Source organism: Microcaecilia unicolor, chromosome 3, assembly GCF_901765095.1.
Source record: "Microcaecilia unicolor chromosome 3, aMicUni1.1, whole genome shotgun sequence".
Taxonomy (NCBI): domain Eukaryota; kingdom Metazoa; phylum Chordata; class Amphibia; order Gymnophiona; family Siphonopidae; genus Microcaecilia; species Microcaecilia unicolor.
Window position 1 is genome coordinate 229,928,345 of NC_044033.1, and position 21,700 is coordinate 229,950,044.

The window sequence follows — 21,700 nt, forward strand, 5'->3', positions numbered from 1 at the left end:
GGGTGGGTGAGCCATCGCTGCCTGCAACTCTGACTGTCGGGGTCCAGGGCGTCGCTGCAAGCCTGCAACTGTCTGTCGGGTCCGGGGAGAGGCGGGAGCTGACAGCAGGCTCAGTGGTGGGTGGGCAGAGCACCAGACCGGAGGCAGAAGCGGAGCGGCCGAGCGGGAGCGGGATCAAATCATGATTCGGCGGTGCGGTCCAAGCGGGGGTCGGTCGGAGAGGCAGAGTTGAGGCATGCCGCGCGGGGCCCTATGCAGCCGCCTCTGTTGCCTCTGCCTAAGACCGGCCCTGGGTGTACCTATGTGTAGGTGGCTGCAATTAGATCTGTTATAACCAGGCCTAAATATGAACACCTAAGTTAGGCGCACTTAGGCGTGAATCTTTTTTAACATGCAAAAATCTGAGAACAAGACCCTAAACACGCCCCAAACTTTTTATGCACAATAGGATTCAGGCGCAATCCGTTAAAGAATTAGATATATGCCTAAATCCTAATTCTCCGAGGACAAGCAGGCTCAATATTCTTACGTATGGGTCGTTGTCCACGACGGCCCAGGAGACCGGAAAAAACTTGAAAAGCACAGGAATTTTCTCGAACATTCCATTGCGTGGGCCGACACCACGCATGTGCGAGTGGCTTCCCGTCCACGATGCGAACGTGCAGAGCACCGTTCTTTTTGATCCACGCTTCAGGAGAGTTGTCTTTTCCCTGCTACTTCCTTTTCGGCTCAGGAGAACCGTTTTTTCGTGTTTATCGCGCCCTCTCTTCTTATTCTTCTTTTCTTCTAACATTTAAAAAAAACAAATTCTTAGTTTTTTTCCTTTACTTTTTAGTTTTTTTTCCTCCTCTTTGAAGTTTCTATTCTTTTTCGTTGCCACCGCCCCTAGGCTGCTCGACCGCGTCTTTTTTCCCCTTTTTTGTGCCTTGTTATTGGCGCCATCGAGACTTTTGATTTCACAGACGCTATTTTCCCGCCCATGTCATCGAAGACTCCTAGCTGCTTCAAACGCTGTATTCGCTGCAACCGGACCGTCTCGTCTACTCACCCCCACGCATGGTGTCTTCATTGCCTTGGGCCCGACCATCTCCCAGCTGCCTGTAAGCTGTGTAAGTTGATGAAGCAACGGACCCAAGTGGCTCAAGAGGCTCAGCGTGAGAGACTTTTTTCTGACCGGTCCGGTTGTGGATGAACCTAGGGCTGAGATGCTCGAGGTCCTGGATTATCCTTCTCCGCCTGCTGAGGTTGCTACTGCCCCCTTGCATAATATACTGAGGGAAGTGCTTATGCGAAATTGGTCGTGCCCTCTTTCTAATCCAGTTGTACCCAAAAAATCTGAGTCCCAGTACAGAGTCCATGGAGAGCCTGTAATGGTGAAGGCCCAACTTCCTCACGATTCCATGGTGGTGGACTCTACTCTCAGAAGAGCCAGGGGTAGTAGAGACTATGCCTCGGCGCCCCCAGGCAGAGAGTCTAGGACCTTGGATTCTTTTGGGAGGAGAATGTATCAGGCCGCTATGCTCGCCGCCAAAGTCCAGACATACCAGCTCTACACAAGCATCCACTTGCGGAACTCGGTGAGGCAACTGTCCAGTTTAGTTGAAGCACTTCCTCCAGAGCTTGCTTTTCACCAGGTGGTCAGGCTGCGGAAGGCCACACTTTTGATGTGGCATCCCGAATAGCTGCTTAAGGTATAGTGATGTGCAAACTCTCATGGCTGCATGTCTCTGACCTGGATCATAACACCCAGCAGTGACTGGCGGATGTTCCTTTCCGGGGGGGATAATCTTTTTGGAGAATAAGTAGAGGACATGGTCGATCAGATTAAAAAGCATCATGACGCCATGCATTCTCTCTACACAAGCATCCACTTGCGGAACTCGGTGAGGCAACTGTCCAGTTTAGTTGAAGCACTTCCTCCGGAGCTTGCTGAACCTTTTCACCAGGTGGTCAGGCTGCGGAAGGCGTGTCGCAAATTCCTGGCCAGGGGGTCTTACCACACTTTTGATGTGGCATCCCGAATAGCTGCTCAAGGTATAATGATGCGCAGACTCTCATGGCTGCGTATCTGTGACCTGGATCATAAGACCCAGCAGTGAATGGCAGATGTTCCTTTCCAGGGGGGATAATCGTTTTGGAGAAAAAGTAGAGGACATGGTCAATCAGATTAAAAAGCATCATGACGCCATGGATTCTCTCTCCAGCCGGACGTCTTCTGCTACTGCCTCCTCTTCTAGGAGAATTTTTGGAGGGAAGAGGAGTGCTCCCTATTTCTATAACAGGCGTAGGTACACTCCTACGCCTGCATGTGCGTTCTCGTCAACGCCGTGTGCCTAAGGCCTCTAGGGCTCCCCAGCAAAAGCAAGGGACGGGCTTTTGACTGGCTCCAATGCAGCATAGCCTCAGAAAAAGTGTCCGTGCTGGACGGCTTGCCTGTCGGGGGGAGCCTTATATTTTTTCACTAAAGGTGGCCTCTCATAACCTCCGACAGGTGTGTTCTTCAAATAGTCCGGTTAGGATACACTCTCAATCTGGCATCCAGGCCTCCAAATTGCCCACCGGGAGCTCAGTCCTTCAGATCCCAGCACAAGCAGGTTCGTGCAGAGGAACTCTCCACCCTTCTAAAGGCCAATGCGGTTGAATCCGTTCCACCAGGGGAAGAAGGGCTGGGATTCTATTCCAGGTACTTCCTTGTGCAAAAGAAAACAGGGGGGATGCGTCCCATCCTAGACCTAAGGGCCCTGAACAAATTCCTAGTCCAAGAAAAGTTCAGGATGGTTTCCCTGGGCACCCTTCTTCCCATGATTCAGAAAAACGATTGGCTATGCTCTCTGGACTTAATGGATACCTATACTCACATCTCAATACTCCCAGCTCATACGAAGTATCTTCGATTCCGGCTGGGAGTTCAGCATTTTCAGTACTGTGTACTGCCCTTTGGCCTTGGAACTGCACCCAGAGTCTTTGGTGTCTGGCTGTTGTCGCAGCATCGCTTTGCATGTGTTCCCTTATTTTGACGATTGGCTGGTGAAGAGCACCTCGGAGGCAGGTGCTGTACAGTCCATGCGGATGATTACTCGAGTGCTGGAGCTACTAGGGTTTGTAATCAATTATCCCAAGTCCCATCTTGTCCCAGTGCAAAAATTGGAGGTCATTGGAGCTCTGTTGGACACACGGACGTCTCGAGATTATCTTCCCTAGGCAAGGGCAGACAATCTCCTCCCTAGTGTCCTTTTTCTTGAGTGTCTCAACAGATCACAGCTTGGCAGATGTTTGAGACTCTTAGGGCACATGGCTTCCACAGTTCATGTAACTCCCATGGCACGCCTACATATGAGATCTGCTCAATGGACCCTAGCTTCCCAGTGGTGCCAGGCCATAGGGGATCTAGAGGATGTCATCCATCTCTCCACTGACTTTTGCAGTTCCTTTCAGTGGTGGACTATTCGATCCAATTTGACCTTGGGACGTCCATTCCAAATTACTCTGCCACAGAAAGTGCTGACAACGGATGCATCCCTCCTGGGGTGTTGAACTCATGTAGATGGATTTCACACTCAGGGAGCTTGGTCTTTCAGGAGAAGGATCTTCAGATCAAATTCCTGGAATTACGAGCGATCTGGAACGCTCTCAAGGCTTTCAGAGATCGGCTGTCCAATCAAATCATTCTAATTCAGACAGACAATCAGGTTGCTATGTATTACACCAACAAACAGGGGGGCACCGGATCTCGCCCTCTGTATGAAGAAGCTGTCAGGATGTGGCTTTGGGCTCACCACCACGGCATGTTTGTCCAGGCCATGTATCTGGCAGGCATAAACAACAGTCTGGCCGACAGACTGAGCAGAAGAATGTAACCTCATGAGTGGTCAGTGAACATGGATGTTGTCTGCAAGATCTTCCGAGTGTGGGGCACTCCCTCGGTGGATATTTTTGCCACTCAGACCAATCACAAAGTCTCTCAGTTCTTTTCCAGGCTTCAGGCCCATGACAGACTAGTGTCGGATGCCTTTCTCCTACATTGGGGAACAGGCCTTCTGTATGCATATCCTCCAATACCTCTAGTAGGGAAAACTCTGCTGAAACTCAAGCAAGACAATGGAACCATGATTCTGATTGCACCTTTTTGGCCCTATCAGATCTGGTTCCCTCTTCTGCTGGAGTTGTCCTCCGAAGAGCCGTGGAGATTGGACTGTTTTCTGACCCTCCTCACTCAGAACGAGGGGTCGCTTCTACATCCCAACCTCCAGTCTCTGGCTCTCATGGCCTTGATGTTGAGAACTTAGAAGTTGCCTCTTTAGGCCTTTCAGAGGGTGTCTCCTGAGTCTTGCTTGCTTCTAGGAAAGATTCCACGAAAAAGTGTTATTCTTTTAAATGGAGGAGGTTTGCCATCTGGTGTGACAGCAAGGCCCTAGATCCTTTTTCTTGTCCTACACGGACCCTGCTTGAATACCTTCTACACTTATCAGAGTCTGGTCTCAAGACCAACTCTGTAAGGGTTTGCCTTAGTGCAATCAGTGCTTACCATCAACTTGTAGAAGGTCAGCCTATCTCTGGACAGCCTTTAGTAGTTCGTTTTATGAGAGGTTTGCTTTTGTCAAAGCCCCTTGTCAAACCTCCACCAGTGTCATGGGATCTCAACGTCGTTCTCACCCAGCTGATGAAAGCTCCTTTTGAGCAACTGAATTCCTTCCATTTGAAGTACTTGACCTGGAAGGTCATTTTCTTGGTGGCTGTTACTTCAGCTCGTAGAGTCAGTGAGCTCCAAGCCCTGGTAGTGCATGCACTTTACATCAAATTTCATCATAACAGAGTAGTCCTCCGTACTCACCCTAAGTTCTTGACGAAGGTGGTGTCGGAGTTCCATCTGAACCAGTCAATTGTCTTGCCAACATTTTTTCCCTGTCCACATACCCGCCCTGGTGAAGTCAAGTTGCACACCTTGGACTGTAAGAGAGCATTGGCCTTTTACGTGGAGCAGACAAAGCCCTATCGACAGTCCGTCCAGCTGTTTGTTTCTTTTAATCCAAACGGGAGGGGAGTTGATATCGGAAAACGCACCATCTCTAATTAGCTAGCAAATTGCATTTCCTTCACTTATGCCCAGGCTGGGCTAACTTTGGAGAGCCATGTCACGGCTCTCAATGTAAGTATTAGGCATTGGGTTTTTTCTGCGTTGAGTTTTAATTGAAAGGCACCTGCCCAGGAGTGCATGATATGTAGACTTTGGTTGATGTCATTGGAAATTTCTTTTAGGTCTTGTTTGAATGGGATGTAGATCGTTACATCAACCACACAAATGTATGGGTTGAGGTTTTGGTTTGATAGTAGTTTGGCCAAGGGTGTCATCATTAGGTTGAATATAGTCGGTGAGAGGGGAGATCCCTGTGGAACTCCACATTCAGGTGTCCATGTGGCTGATGTAATCGAATTTGATGTCACTTGATATGAGCGTGTGGTTAGGAATCCTTTAAACCAATTAAGAACGTTGCCTCTGATACCGAAGGATGTGTAGTAGGATTCCATGATCAACCATGTCGAAGGCACTTGACATGTCGAATTGTAGAAGTAATATATTCTTGCCGGTTGCAATCGTTTGTTTGAATTTAGTCATGAGCGTAACTAGTACTGTTTCAGTACTGTGATTAGAACGACATCCTGACTGGGAGTCGTGTAGTATTGAGAACTTGTTTAGATAGTCTGTGAATTGTTTGGTTACCATCCCTTCTGTTATTTTGGTTATTAAGGGAATGGATGCTACTGGTCTATAGTTGGTTAATTCACACGCATTTTTCTTTGCATCTTTGGGTATGGGGGTGAGTAGAATGTTTTCTTTCTCCTTTGGGAAGAGTCCATTTTGTAGCATGAAATTCATGTGTTTCGTTAGATCTGTTATAAAGTGTTGGGGGGCCGATTTCATAAGGTTATTTGGGCATATATCTAGTTTGCAATGAGATTTGGCAAATCTTTTAAGCGTTTGGGAGATGAGATATAAATATCAGCCTTCGTGAGTCATTGTATGATTATTTACTGTGGCCAAAAACTATTCCAGTTCTTAAGTCAGTCATTAGATATGTTAATAGCTGGGTGGCTGGTGGGTGTGACGATCACTTGGTGATTTGCCTGGACCTCATGCACAATATACAACATTTTAGTATGTGTAGAGGAATAGCTGGTTATCATAATGTATGTACATTCTAGTGCCAGTAATGCTGCATCACTGATTCTTCCCACTTTTGTTCTCTTGTAGAAATGATCACTGCATATAAGAGTAAGTAGTTTTCTATGTATTTTCTGAGGCTGAAATAATAACACTTCTTGTCTTGTCCATTATGGTTTAATGAGACAGAGTCTGCATGGGTTCAGCCAAGGGAAGTCCTGCCTCACCAATTTGCTTCATTTATTTGAAGGCTTAAATAGACATGTGGAGAAAGGTTGCCCATAGAACCTAATGCGCCTTTGTAAAAGGACCCAATAAATAGGCACCTTTCTCTATCATAGCACTTCCTTATTGATTTAAGACAAAAGAGCATTCAAAGTGTCCATAAACAGTTAAAGCAGTCCAATGACCCAATGGGTCACAGTTCTTACAAACAATCTTGGTCAGTAAATCATGAAGAAATAAGTTCAAAGATGATGATTTAATGCTTAAATATATGAATTAGCGATGATAGGTAGGGTGCGGTAGATACTTATCATTATTCCTTCCCGACTTGGATCTAGGTTTCACAATTACTTGCTTTATCAGGGGGATACAAGATAAATCATTCATCAGGCTTGAAAAGAGTTTCGGCGTCTTCTCAAAAATGGTGCAGATTGCCATATTTTCCAAATAGTTACTCTATTTTGAGTTTGATTGTTGTTCCATATTGGAGTGAAATGTGTATGAGACCAATGAGTTGTTAAACAAGTTTCAATGGTTTTAACTACCTCTTATGTGCTTTGGGTTATAACATCTTTCAATGAAGCATCATTTAAAGAGGTAAATGGTATTAAATGAAGAAGATAAGAATGCCAACATATTGATTCAAAATGATATCTTGGAGGAAGCAGTACAAAGTTAAAGTCTTCAAACCAAAGAGATATTTGTTTCATAATTGATGCCATATGATAGTTGTAGATACAAGGAAAGTTCACGCCACCCCGTTCTTTATTGGACTTCAATTTTTTGACAGCAATGCGTGGTGGTTTTCCACACCATAAAAAGGTTAAAAGATGTTTCTCAATAGCAGTATAAATGGTGTGGTCAAACAAGAATGGCAATATATATAAGATATAGTTGACTTTTGGAGCAATCATCAATTTGATTGTATCGAGCCATTCCCACCACGATAGCCTCAAGGAAGACCATCTCGATGTCAGACTTAACTATTTCCAGAAGATGATTAATATTTACAAGTTTTGTCTCTTCCACTATAGGACCAAAGAGGATACCCAAGTATTTTAGTTTGGTAGGAGACCAAATGAAGTTAAATGCAGAAACATCTTGCTGAATGTAAGGACAGTTAATAGGCATTAATTCTGTCTTTGTTTGGTTAAGCTTGTAGCCAGATGAGCAAGACTAATCAGATATAATGGAAAGCAAATGAGGGATCGAAGACGGCGTTGGAAATGATAGAATGTCATCTGTATAGGCAGAGAGTTTGACAGAAAAAATTCTACAGCAAATACCTTGAATGTTAGGGTTGTTACATATGGCAATTAGCAGTGGCTTATAAAATGCTATAAAATACATGCATTCCTGACACACTCTGGCACTTGTACTTGTGCCAGGTCTATGGTTGGCATAAGTGTGAGGTGCTTTACATTCATGGTTATGGAAGCTTTCCTATTTTCCATTACAGAGTGAACATCTAAGTGGAAGCACCTAGTCACAGAGTCACCCCTTTGGTAATTTGTCCATCTGCTGTGAAAATGGGGGACCTCATACATAATATACAAGATTTTAGAACGTGCTGGGGAACAGCCAGTTTTCATAATGTATGTAGGTTCTAGTTTCAATATTGCTGCATGCACAGATTCTTTCCTCGTTTGTTTTCTTTTAGAAAAGCTTTCCCCCGATATGTAAACCAACGGCTCCTGGTTGGTTAAATAGAAGTTAGCCGCCTAACCACAGATATTCAGCAGGAGATAACTGGTTAGCTCCTGGCTAGCCACTAACCCCCTGATGGCGAACCTATGACACGCGTGTCAGTACTGACACGCGTAGCCATTTTCGATGACACGCGGCCGCATGTGGCCGCATACAGAGAAGCAGCGGCGTTCCTTGCTGACACCCGGGCGGATCGCCGATGCGCCCTCCCCCCCAAGGTGCAGCGCGACCTCCCCCCCCCCGGCGAAATCACCCCCCCCCGGTGCATGTTTACCCGTGTGCGCTCCTATTGGCTCCCTCCGAGTCCTCCGCTCGTTCCCTCCCTGCTGCTCCCTCTGCCCCAGCTCCTGCACAGCCGTTTGACCGCACTTCCGGCCGGCGGAGCAGAGAGCAGCGGAATGCCGTGGGGGACGCATCTCTGAGGGCCCTGTGATCGCCATTACCAGCAACCACATAACCACAGCAACCATCATCCAATCTATTGTTCTGGGGTGTCGTGGATTTCTAATTGACCATCATTACTGAGATAGGTGAGGGGGAGGCTGGGAGAGGTGAGGGCATGTGCTATGGGTGCCGTTTCCCGCCATTAGAAATAGCGGCAGCCATCTTAATTTACATAAGGTGGTCAGTTAGGCTAGTTAACCCCTAATTGCCTGCAGGGCTAACAGGCTATCTATAATTCTATCTTCTGTCACTGCCCCCCTGATGGAGAACCCAAAAAATAAAAAACCAAGGTTAAGTAAAGGAAGTGGTAGTAGCAGTAGCCGACCCTTTGAAGAGACATGGACCGAGATGTATGGCATTATAGAAAAAAATGGCAGATCATTTTGCGTTCTATGTACTGAAACGGTAGTAAGCAGAACGTGGAATATAAATAGACATTTTGAAACTAATCATTCCCAGCTCTTGAAAAAAAGTGAGGATGAAAGGAAGGAATACATTTCCAGGCAGCTACACTTTTATAAGAGCCAATCTAATTCCATCCTTACATTTGTAAAAGGTTCTACAAATTTAACATCTGCAAGTTTGAGCATTGCTCACTCCATAGCTCAGCATGGAAAAGCACTCAGTGAGGGAGGATTTATTAAAGAAACTCTCCTAAGATGTGCACCAGTTCTATTTCACGATATGAAGAATAAAGATGCAATTATTAAGAGAATATCTGAGTTACCAGGAAATTTAGAGTGCCTGGATCCGATTACCAGACACTTTTAGCACCCTGAAAAATATAGCAATGGCTTTACTCACAATTTTTCCCTCTACGTACTTTTGTGAAACCTTATTCTCTGCGTTAAATAATATCAAAACCAACAAAAGAAACAGATTGAAAGATGAAGTTAGTAGCGCTTGCTTGGGCTTGAAGTGTACAAAATACCAACCTTCAATTGAAGATTTAGCCAATGAAATTCAGCAACAAAAAAGTCACTAATAGGCAGATTAGTTAAAGAATTCCCCCTCCCCCTCACGTATCTTAGTTCACGGCACCCCACACAAGTTAAATAATATCAAGACCAACAAAAGAAACCGACTGACAGATGAACAAAGAAGTCACTAAGCAGGTAAGTTAAATAATTAGGTTTTGGTTTACTAAATACAGTTATATATTACAATTATACATTTTTGTTATTTAAACTATAAATATCGTGAAATTATGGTTTTTTTCTCGAAGTGACACACCACCCGAGTTATGCTCGGTTTTTTGGCGAATTTTGACACACCAAGCTCAAAGGGTTGCCCATCACTGCACTAACCGGTTATATCAAGCGACATAGCCAGTTAGGTGCAGATATTTGGCGGCAAACCAGCTATCTTGAGGGGTCAAAATAGGCCACTGAAATAGCAAGTCTATCTTTGACCGCTAAAATGTTAACTGGTTGGTGCTGAATATCGGCATAGCTGATTAACATTTCAGCACCAAAAAATCCCCAGTTATTGAATGCCGGTCAAACAGCCCAACATTGACTATCTGGGCTCAGCTTATGTGGGCTGCTTCCTGCAGTATGAATATCGGCCTTCGTGAGTCATTGTATTATTATTTACTGTGGCCGAAAACTATTCCATTGCTTAAGTCAGTCAATAGATAAGTTAAAAGCTGGGTGGCTGGTGGGTGTGATGATCACTTGGTGATTTGCCTGAACCTCAAGCACAATATACAACATTTTAGTATGTGTAGAGGAAAAGCTGGTTATCATAATGTATGTACATTCTAGAGCCAGTAATGCTGCATCACTGATTCTTCCCACTTTTGTTCTCTTGTAGAAATGCTCACTGCAGATAAGAGTAAGTAGTTTTCTATGTATTTTGTGAGGCTGAAATAATTACACTTCTTAAGTCTTGCCCATTATGGTTTAATGAGACAGAGTCTGCATGGGTTCAGCTAAGGGAAGTCCTGCCTCACCAATTTGCTTCATTTCTTTGAAGGCTTAAATAGACATGTGGAGAAAGGTTGCCCATAGAGCTTAATGCGCCTTTGTAATAGGACCCAATAAATAGCCACCTTTCTCTATCATCGCACTTCCTCATTGATTTAAGACAAAAGAGCGCAGAGATCACGTGATGTGCTGAGGTGAGCAGACGTGGAACGCTCACCTCTTAGGCCCCAACCCTCTTCTGGGCGCCCAATCTCGACGGATTCAACAAAAGCGAGACCACCATCCTCATCGGAAGCGAGAACAGGTGTATGGATCATTTTGTCACCCGACTAGAACCCGTTATGCCTGCAAAAGGAGTAAAAAAAGAAGGGGAAAAGCCTCGCGCGCTCGAGAACAAAATGGCGACGAGTCCCATTCTCGCCACTACAGTGCAACCTTTAATATTCGCCAACTCGCAATTACAACAACTGACGGAGGCGGTGCGAACGGCGCTGGAACCGCAACTGAAACAACTTTCCCAGCAGATGGCCGCGGTAGAATCGCGGTTGGCGGACACGACGCGAAGAACCGGCGAACAGGAGCAGCACGTGTCCAACTTGGAGGACAAGGGAGCCGGAACCACGGGGCAACACCAAGAACTGGTAAATCTTACCCGCAAACAGGCAATGCAATTAGATGAACTTGAAAATCACTCGCGTAGAGGGAACTTGCGTATTCTAGGCATACCAGAGACAGTACCAGATCGTCAGCTATCTAATATGCTAGAAAAATGGCTGACGGATCAATTCGCCCTCTCAGACAGCGTAGAGCCTTTATGCCTGGCGCGCGTGCACCACGTAGGCCACAAGGCGAACAACTTACAAGGCTTCAGCGTGGTAATGATTAAGATCCACAACTTCATCCACAAAGTGGAGATTTTGCGAGGTGCCCGAGCAAAGAGAGACAATCTAATATTTGAAGGCTCCACTGTGAAAATATTTCAAGATTTTTCACCAGGTCTGCAAGAGCGAAGGAGAGCTTTTGGACCTGTGTGCAGAGCACTAGCAGAGTCGAAACAAAAGATTCATGCTGATATATCCAGCCACATTGAAAATTCATCACCAGGAAAAATGGTACTCCTTTCAGTCATCTCAGGAGGCGAAAAGTGGATAGATGACACATTACAACAGTGAAGGTGCAACAAACGCCACTAAACATAAATTTCAAATAGCTACCACTTGCAAGGAAGGCTCAGACAGACAAATGGAAAACGCGCAGACCTGGACAGCATCACTGAGATAAGTGGGATGCCTGGGGGAGGGGGGGCCTACCATCATTGATCTCCCGCTATTTTTCCCACAATTAGACAGGGAAGTAGTAGGATGGGGGGGGGGAGAGGAGGGTAGGGGTGGGGGGCAGGGGTTGGGTATAGAGGCAGGGAGAGTAAGGCACAGTAAGGAATTCGATTGGAAGTGGAGCCACTTACAAACATCAATAATTCAAGTAGTCTTACGTCTGTCAAGGATAACGAAGAGTGAGAGAATAGCCAAACTTTTTCAACCTGTTGTCCTGGGTGAGGCTGGGCACTCGGGGCGACCCCATAGACAAGTAGCGCAGTCTACATCATGGACTGACTCCTAACACATTCTACTAGGTTTGCCACCTGGAATGTAGGCGGCATTGCTACTCCAGTCAAGAGAGCTAAAATCTTAGCGGCCCTAAAGAGACACAAAATAGACATAGGCTGCTTACAGGAGACTAGGCTCACTATAGAAGAACATCTAAAGCTAAAAAGACAATGGGTGGGAGAAGTGCATGCAGCCTCATCAGGAGATCGTAAAAGTGGGGTGGTTTTACTGATTCGAAAAGGACTGATAACCAAGACAGAACTGGTGCAGGCTGACCCCCAGGGACGATATGTTTTGGTACGCTTATGGCTGCAGCATAGAGAGTTCCTAGTGCTGGGGCTTTATGGACCAAACTCATATGATAAAAAAATTTTTGAGCATGTACTACAACTCTGTCTACCTTACTACAGCTCGCATTTGTTAGTCTTGGGAGATTTCAACATAGTGTTGGATCCCCTACGGGACTGCTCAGAGCCCCACGTTGCTCACAGGGGAGGGCCCAAATCACATGCTCTGGCATCCTTCCAACGTTCATTAAACCTAGTGGACGTTTGGCGTTGCCTTCACCCCAACGAGCAAGATTATACCCATCAATCCCGAGCCCATGGGACTCTCTCTAGACTTGATTATATATTGATAACACAGCCAGCATTTCCATGGGTGACCTCCTCGACAATAGAACCGGAGGAGGTGTCCGACCACTCAATAGTATGGATGGACATAGAAGCTCCCTCTTTTTACCAGCAGGCAAGGGGTGGAGATTTCCAACATACTTAGCGACCAATAAAGAGTTTCAGGCATACATAAAGCAGAAATGGGAAGAATATGTTCTACATAATGAACAACATAAAGACCAACCGAAACTCTTCTGGAGTGCGGCTAAGGCAGTTTTGAGAGGAGAGGTCATAGCCTTCATCCATGCTAGAAACAAAAAACACACTACAGCAATAGTTCATCTAGAACGTAAACTGCAGAGGGCTAAAAATAGATATATTGCACACCCGACAGCGGCAACCCAGGAACAAGTAAAGGCGATTCAGGTCACCTTAAACACTTTACTACATGAACGAGCATGCAGAGCCCTGGCTTATCAGAAATACAGACTCCACCGATTTGGCAATAGGCCTGGCACGATGATGTCGAGATTAATTCAAGCTTGGAGTCCGCAGAAACCAATAGTGACACTGCAAGATGAGTCAGGGCAACTACAAAACCAAAGTGAAAGAATAGCGGAGATATTCACTAAATTCTTTTCCAAATTATATGAATCCAGACCGGATCCAGAGGCCGCCGAAACCCAACGATTTCTAGACCAGGTGGGTGTTCCAAGGCTCACGATACAAGAGCAAACAGAGCTAGAAAAATCTATCACACTAAAAGAAATACAAGCTGTAGTCAAGAAGTTGCCAGGGTGGTCCGCACCAGGCCCAGACGGATACACAGGAGAGTTCTACAAAATACTACCCATCTCCTTTTATCCAGCAATATGCGAATTTTATGAACAAGTCATTGAAGAGGAACAGTTTCCGCTGCATGCTAATACAGCTTTAATAACTTTAATCCTAAAACCCGGACGCCCCGAACATGACACAGACTCCGATTTCTCTATTAAACGTTGACCTGAAAATCTTAGCGAAAATTTTAGCTAATCGGATGACAGATATCTTACCTAGAATAATAGATGAAGAACAAGTGGGCTTTGTTAAATCTAGACAAGCGGCCAAGAATGTGCGCAAATTATTGCTTGCAATGACAACCTGCCAGACATCTGAAATCCCAGCCTCCCTATATTCATTAGATGCCACAAAGGCATTTGACCAGGTGGGGTGGTCATACATGTTCACAGTGCTTTGATATATGGGATTTGGGGGCAGATATTATAAGGCGATAGAGACTCTTTATGCTAGTCCTAGGGCAGAAGTATTGGTGAATGGGATCCGGACCAAATCCGTTGACATAGCTCGAGGCACGAGACAAGGATGTCCCCTATCCCCTGCATTATATATTTTGTCCCTGGAGCCCTTACTTAGAACCCTCAAATCCACACCAGACATACCAGATATACAAGTGGGAAGAAACACAGTCAAAACCCTTGCTTTTGCTGACGATCTCATGGTTCTCACCACACAGCCTAGACGTTCCCTCACCCACCTTATAAAATTGATACAACATTTTGGGAAATTATCCGGGTTTACTTTAAACATGAATAAATCGCTGGCCATGAATATCTACCCGGATGAAGTCCCGAAAGGAGATCTCCCAATTACACAGGCGGGCAACAAGGTCAGATATATGGGTACCCAAATACCGCAAGATTTGACTAACCTCTACTCTGAGAATATTCGGCCGTTACTGGAGGACACCTGCAATAAACTGAGATCATGGGTGTCACGTCTGTGGCTGTGACCACCCTCATTCTTACTCTGTTTCGGGGAGTCAGTGGCTGTGCTGGCTTCTGCTTGTCTCTGTGTCTGTCTCTGTCTTAGTTTCTCTCTGGCTCTGAGTGCTGATTGCCCTACTGAACCTCACCTGTGTGGGCTATGCCTCTTCCAAGATGGCTGCCGACTCCTCTATGCCAGTATCCAAGATGGCTCCCGCTGTTCCTTCCTGTGGGCTGACTTCTCTGTGTGTCAAGCCTCTGTTTGGAGGCAAGGAGATTGCTGCAGCTGTATCTCTGGTGTTGAAAGGCTTGCCTTTGCATTTCGTCTAAGGGCCCTGGTATGTAGAGTGCTCTGTACACTGCTACATTGTTTGCTCTATGTGAGTTTCTATGTTTGACTAGCTAGCTTGGGCACAGATTTGCTTGTTAGCCTGTGTACAGCTTTGCTAGTTCTCTGTGTATGTTCCTAGTGTATGACTTGTTAGCTTGGGCACAACTTTGCTTGTTAACCTGTGTACAGCTTTGCTAGTTCTCCTGAGTTTGCTCTGTGTATGTTTCCAGTGTATGACTTGTTAGCTTGGGCACAGCTTTGTTTGTTAGCTTGTGTACAGCTTTACTAATTCTCCTGAATTTGCTCTGTGTATGTTTCCAGTGTATGACTTGTTAGCTTGGGCACAGCTTTGCTTTGTCAGCCTGTGTACAGCTTTCCTGTGTTTGCTTAGTGTATGTTTCTTGTGTATGACTGGTTTGCTTGGGTATAGCTTTCCTATTAGCTTGTGTACAGTTTACTAGTCTTCTTGTGTTTAGCCTGCTGGTTTTCCCGTGTGTGTTTTCTTTTGCTTCTGGAGCTTCAGCCCTTGTTCAGTCTGTTGCCAGTACTCCTTGATACTGAAGCTCCAGCCATAGTCTTGTTCCTTGACCTGACCATTGCTTTGAACCTACCTGCTGCCGGAACCCGGACATTCTCAGCCTATCTGCCTTGCTTTCGCCTAGGTGCCTGGGGGCACTTCTGGATCCTGATTCCTGCTGTTCCTGATTGCAAGTTCCAGTTCCGTTTTTTCCTGTAAGTCCTGCCGGCTGCCCGAACCTGAGGGCTCAACCCTCGGGGAAAGGTGGTTAAGCGTAGGTGAAGCCTAGGTCCAGTGTGTTCCAATCCAGCGGGTTCCGGTCCCGTGGGTTCCGCTCCAGTGTGTTCCAGTCCAGCGGGTTTCACTCCTGTATGTTCCAGTCCAGTGGGGCCACTCCAGTGTGTTCCAGTCCAGCGGGCTCCACTCCAGTGCGCACCCATCCGGTGCATTCCAGTTCCGTGTATTCCTGTGTAGAACTCCAGTCCGGGGTTCCAGTCCAGTCTTGTCTCGTCTCTACCTTGAAGGTGATCTTGCCTGCCACTGCCGCTCCACGGTAGTGGCCCAGGGACTCACGAACCCAGTGCTCCCGGGGAAGAAGCCTGACAGTATGCCAAGGTCCTCGAGCACGCGACAGGATGCAAAGGACATGAGTTTGGCGAGATCATCGGTCCAGCTGGGCTGCCTGCCCATGACTTCGTTCCCTATGGACAATCCGGGTTCCGACCCCGGTGTAGCTCCTGATTCCAGTCCAGATCCCAGTTCCGACCTGATTTTTTTCTTTGGATTCGTTAATGACCCTCCAGGATTACCGGGTACAACTTTTGTCTGATCCAGCCCTGAAAGATACTCCTGAGGCAGCCGTGGAGAGAGAGCGCATTTCTGGGCGAGGATTTTTTGAAGACACAGTTTCTGCTATGGATCCCTCTACGAAGCTCTTCCTTTACTACTTCCAACTTCTCTCGGTTCCAGTGCTGCGGGATACTCCTGAAGCTGAGGCCGAAAGGAGACGCCGGGGAATTCCTCCACTCCGGTCTCCTCAGCCGCCTCAGCCGAGCAGCCAGCGGCACCATGGTGGGTTAGCTCCTCTTCAGGATTCCAGTCCACCAGCGCTGAGTCCAGTCCGAGGAAAGTTTCAAGTGGAGCCTTTGAAGCCTGTTCGAGTGAAGCCTCTAGCTAAACCTCTGAGGTCAGCCCGAGGGACGGTCCTGACCATGTCTCTGAGGTCAGGCCGAGTGAGGCGTCGGACCAAGCCTCTGATTCCAGTCCCAGTAGTGCCGTCACCAAGGCGCCTGAGTCCAGTCAAAGGGGTGCTTCATACCGAGTCTCCGCTGCCAGTTCAAGTAACGATTCCACTTAAGTCTCCGAGTCCGGTCCGAGGGAATCTTTCGATCGAGCCTCTGATTCCTGCACAAGTGGCGCTTCGGGCCGAGCCTCCAGTCCTCCTTCAAATGGCATGCCCTTTGAAATCTCTGAGTCCGGTCCGGGGTGTGCTTCTGACAGAGTCTCCAAGGCCTATGCAAGTGGCACTCCGGGCCAAGTCTCCAGTTCTTGTCCAAGTGACCCGTCCCGTCAAGCCACTGAGTCCAGTTCGAGGAGGGCTTCTAACCAAGCTTCCGGTGCCAGTCCACAGGGTGGTTCAGGTGGCACCTCCGCTTCCAGTCCAGAGGGCACCTCCAATCAAGCTCCGAAGGCCAGTTCGAATGGCGCTTCAGATCGAGCCTCCGATCCCTGTCCAAAGGGTGTTTTCTGCCAAGCCTCAGTTAAAGTTCCATCCCTGCCAGGAGGCAGAGGGCTCCTCGAGTTCCTGTTCCAGCCAAGACTCTGATTCTAGTCCGGGTCCCAGTCCCGGTTCAGAGCCTGTTCAGAGTTTCTGTTCTAGTCAAGACTCCGATTCCAGTCCAGGTCCCAGTCCCGGTCCAGCTCCTGTCCAGAGTTCCAGTTCCACTTCAGACTTGGATGCCAGCCCGGGTCCTAGTCCCGGTTCCGTTCCTGACTCCAGTGGGGGCGTCCAGCCCATAAGTTTTGCTTCTATTACTGCTCTTGAGGATGAGATGACATTCCAAGAGGACTGTGATAGACCTTGTTCAGATTCAGCCTTGGAGAAGAACCCCGAAGCTATAGCTGAGAGAAGGTGTGTTCAACGGCTTGGGGTCTGGAGAAACCCATTTTTTGCATTTCACCCTGCTCGCATGCTCTGGGGATACCATGGTCATTTCCCCTTGGACCCTGCTCAGCGGACGATTTCTGAAGCTAACACTAGAGAGACATCCCAGTCCGGCCAGAGGGGTGCGTCCAGCCCGGCAGCTGAATCTCTTCTAAGTTCCAGTTCCAGCCAAGATGCTGAGTCCGTTCCGAGTTCCAGTGCCAGCCAAGATGCTGAGTCCGTTCCGAGTTCCAGTGCCAGCTAAGATGCTGAGTCAGTTCCAAGATCCAGTGCCAGCCAAGATGCTGAGTCCATTCCAAGTTCCAGTTCCAGCCAAGATGCTGAGTCCGTTCTAAGTTCCAGTTCCAGCCAAGATGCTGAGCCTGCTCCGAGTTCTAGTTCCAGCCAAGATGCTGAGCCTGCTCCAAGTTCCAGTTCCAGCCAAGATGCTGAGTCCATTCCAAGATCCAGTGCCAGCCAAGACGCTGGGTCCATTCCAAGTTCCAGTTCCAGTCAAGCTCCTGACGTCAGCCCGGGTCCCAGTCCCGGTCTGCTTCTTGACTCTAGTCCGGGTCCCAGTTCCGGTTTGCTTCCTGACTTCCATATGGGTTCCCTCAGAGAAGGGTTCCTCTTGAACTGTGTTCCTCTTGCGGTATCCAAGTTCCTGAGTGGGTCCAGCAGTGAGTCGAAGGAGCCTCCTGTTTACAAGCACCGTTCCTGCCTGCCAGTGCTGGACTTCCTTGTTGCTTCCAGTCCAAGGATCCATGTTCGGGTTTTGAGACCCATCAGGAGGTTTCACCACAGTTACCCCTGGACACCTGAACTCCTCGGGGAGACCGAGAGGGGGGTCTTGAGGAGGGGGTCCTGTCACGTCTGTGGCCGTGACCACCCTCATTCTTATCCTGTTTCGGGGAGTCAGTGGCTGTGCTGGCTTCTGCTTGTCTCTGTGTCTGTCTCTGTCTTAGTTTCTCTCTGGCTCTGTGTGCTGATTGCCCTACTGAACCTCACCTGTGTGGGCTATGCCTCTTCCAAGATGGCTGCCGACTCCTCTATATCAGTATCCAAGATGGCTCCCGCTGTTCCTTCCTGTGGGCTGACTTCTCTGTGTGTCAAGCCTCTATTTGGAGGCAAGGAGATTGCTGCAGCTGTGCCTCTGGTGTTGAAAGTTTTTATTAATCACTTAGAGCCTGCAGCCCTTGCCTTTGCATTTCGTCTAAGGGCCCTGGTATGTAGAGTGCTCTGTACACTGCTACATTGTTTGCTCTGTGTGAGTTTCTAAGTTTGACTAGCTAGCTTGGGCACAGTTTTGCTTGTTAGCCTGTGTACAGCTTTGCTAGTTCTCTGTGTATGTTCCTAGTGTATGACTTGTTAGCTTGGGCACAGCTTTGTTTGTTAGCTTGTGTACAGCTTTACTAGTTCTCCTGAGTTTGCTCTGTGTATGTTTCCAGTGTATGACTTGTTAGCTTGGGCACAGCTTTGCTTGTTAGCCTGTGTACAGCTTTACTAGTTCTCCTGAAATTGCTCTGTGTATGTTCCTAGTGTATGACTTGTTAGCTTGGGCACAGCTTTGCTTTGTCAGCCTGTGTACAGCTTTCCTGTGTTTGCTTAGTGTATGTTTCTTGTGTATGACTGGTTTGCTTGGGTATAGCTTTCCTATTAGCTTGTGTACAGTTTACTAGTCTTCTTGTGTTTAGCCTGCTGGTTTTCCCGTGTGTGTTTTCTTTTGCTTCTGGAGCTTCAGCCCTTGTTCAGTCTGTTGCCAGTACTCCTTGATACTGAAGCTCCAGCCATAGTCTTGTTCCTTGACCTGACCATTGCTTTGAACCTGCCTGCTGCCAGAACCCGGACATTCTCTGCCTGTCTGCCTTGCTTTCGCCTAGGTGCCTGGGGGCACTTCTGGATCCTGATTCCTGCTGTTCCTGATTGCAAGTTCCAGTTCCGGTTTTTCCTGTAAGTCCTGCCGGCTGCCCGAACCTGAGGGCTCAACCCTCGGGGAAAGGTGGTTAAGCGTAGGTAAAGCCTAGGTCCAGTGTGTTCCAGTCCAGCGGGTTCCAGTCCCGTGGGTTCCGCTCCAGTGTGTTCCAGTCCAGCGGGTTTCACTCCTGTATGTTCCAGTCCAGTGGGGCCACTCCAGTGTGTTCCAGTCCAGCGGGCTCCACTCCAGTGCGCACCCGTCCGGTGCGTTCCAGTTCCGTGTATTCCTGTGTAGAACTCCAGTCCGGGGTTGCGGTCCAGTCTTGTCTCGTCTCTACCTTGAAGGTGATCTTGCCTGCCACTGCCGCTCCACGGTAGTGGCCCAGGGACTCACGAACCCAGTGCTCCCGGGGAAGAAGCCTGACAGTATGCCATGGTCCTCGAGCATGCGACAATGGGAAGCTTATGCCTTGAGTCTCATAGGCCGCATCACAATATACAATATGATGATAGTACCAAAATGGTTATACATATTCCAGACTCTGCCACTCTTCCTCAATCAGAAAGATGAACAGACATTACACAAACACTTGCTGCGGTTCCTTTGGAAAGGGCGCAAAGCACGTATACCACTGGCAGCTTTACAGACATCCCGAGAATTCGGAGGACTGGGTTTGCTGTGCGTTCGACTGCTAACGGTGTCCAGCGGAATGAGACACATCTCAGATTGGTATAGAACCACATCGGATTTTACAGCAACGCAAATGGAGATGGACCTGATGCAAGAGACTCATTTCAGTTGTCTGCTACACAAGGGAGGTGGGAAAATGCCCACGGTGATGCAGAGATCGCATATTCTACCGACGGCAAAAGCGGTGTGGCAGTGGCTTTGTCGCCACCATCACTTCTCAGGAAGTACACCCCCTTCTTAGCAATATGTGACAATCCCAAGTTTCCACCGGGTACAATATATCCGGCCTTCCGCAGATGGCGGCGGGGGGGCCTCATGTACATTCTTCAAGCAGTAACGGAGGAGGGCCGAGTAAAATCATTTGCAGAATTAAAAACTCATTTCGCCCTGAGATCGACGGACTATATGTATTACCTACAACTACGACATTACATTTGCAGTCTACTTTTGGTTTGCCTGACAGAAGATGTACAGGAAGAGCTCTCCTCAGCACAACATAAATCTCATTAACTATGCATCATAGACATTTGAGAGACACTAGCGAAGATCCAGACTTTCAAGATTTGGCGAGCAAATGGAGCAAGAAATTGGGGGTACAGGTGACTCCTCATGCCCTAAGGGAATACATGATTTCGATTTACAAATCATCTAAAATGTCCACCTACAACGAAATGGAGCCTTTATTCCCCCACGTAGAGCATTTCATATGGGAGTATCACCAGACGGCGCTTGCCCTAATTGTAAAGCAGAGGGAGCGCAGCTCGGTCACATGTTTTGGGGGTGCCCAGTTATCCAGAAATTTTGGAAGGTGCTGATACACAGCACTTCAACTATGTGGGGTGCGACCTGGAAGGGGGGGACCACTCCTGTTATTTGGTCAATTCATTTTGGTGAGGCCTTTACCGCCTGGATTCACCGGATTTATTAGGAGCGCCGTAATGGTAGCAAAGAAACTCATTCTTTCCAAATAGATTACAAATGAAGTGCTAACTACACAGCACTGGCGATACGCTATGATTGAATACATAAGGTTTGAAAAAAGAGTGGCAGACAACAAACAGGACTCGAGATTTCAAGAAAAAGACTTCTTCCTGTCAGGTTCTCAGGTTCAGAGCCCGCGGGGCCGGGCTCTGGAGCAAACGTGAGCCCTTGGGCTGCTGATGAGGAGCGACAGCAGCAGGCAAAACCCACCAACCAATGCTGGGCAAGCACACCGGCACCGGCAGGGACTGCAGGCACCGCCCAGTGAGCCGGAACACATGGACTGGAATCCCCCGGACTGGAGGACACAGAACTGGAACACTGGACTGCAATCCCCCGGACTGGAACACACACCGGACCGGAACACACTGGACTGGAGCACACCAGACTGGAACACCCTGGACTGGTCCCCCGGACTGGAGGACACAGGACCGGAACACGGGACTGGAGCACACTGGACTGGTCCAACAGCTTCACCTGTACTTAGCTACTAAACCCCCCAAGAGTTGAGCTCCTGGGTTCGAGTAGCCGACAGGACTTACTGGATACCGGATGACATAGGGACCAGGACTGGAAACAGAAGTGCTCCTAAACCTAAACTGATCTACTTGCTCCCAAGCCCTAAACCAGCAGGAGTGTTCCTAACAGTAAACTGACAAAAGGACTTCCTAA

At 47.7% G+C, this 21,700-nt stretch overlaps 1 protein-coding gene across 2 annotated transcripts in view; it reads left to right on the forward strand.

Moving 5' to 3' along the window:
* Positions 1-292: 292 nt before the first annotated feature.
* LOC115466353 (E3 ubiquitin-protein ligase TRIM39-like) overlaps positions 293-21,700 on the forward strand; it is a 399,358-nt gene continuing 377,950 nt past the window's right edge. For both annotated transcript variants that reach the window (XM_030197539.1, XM_030197540.1), the window contains exons 1-3: positions 293-305; positions 6,251-6,271; positions 10,352-10,372. In XM_030197539.1, the coding sequence (XP_030053399.1) occupies positions 6,253-6,271; positions 10,352-10,372 (40 nt within the window). In that variant the 5' untranslated portion in view covers positions 293-305; positions 6,251-6,252. The remainder of the gene's footprint in view (positions 306-6,250; positions 6,272-10,351; positions 10,373-21,700) is intronic.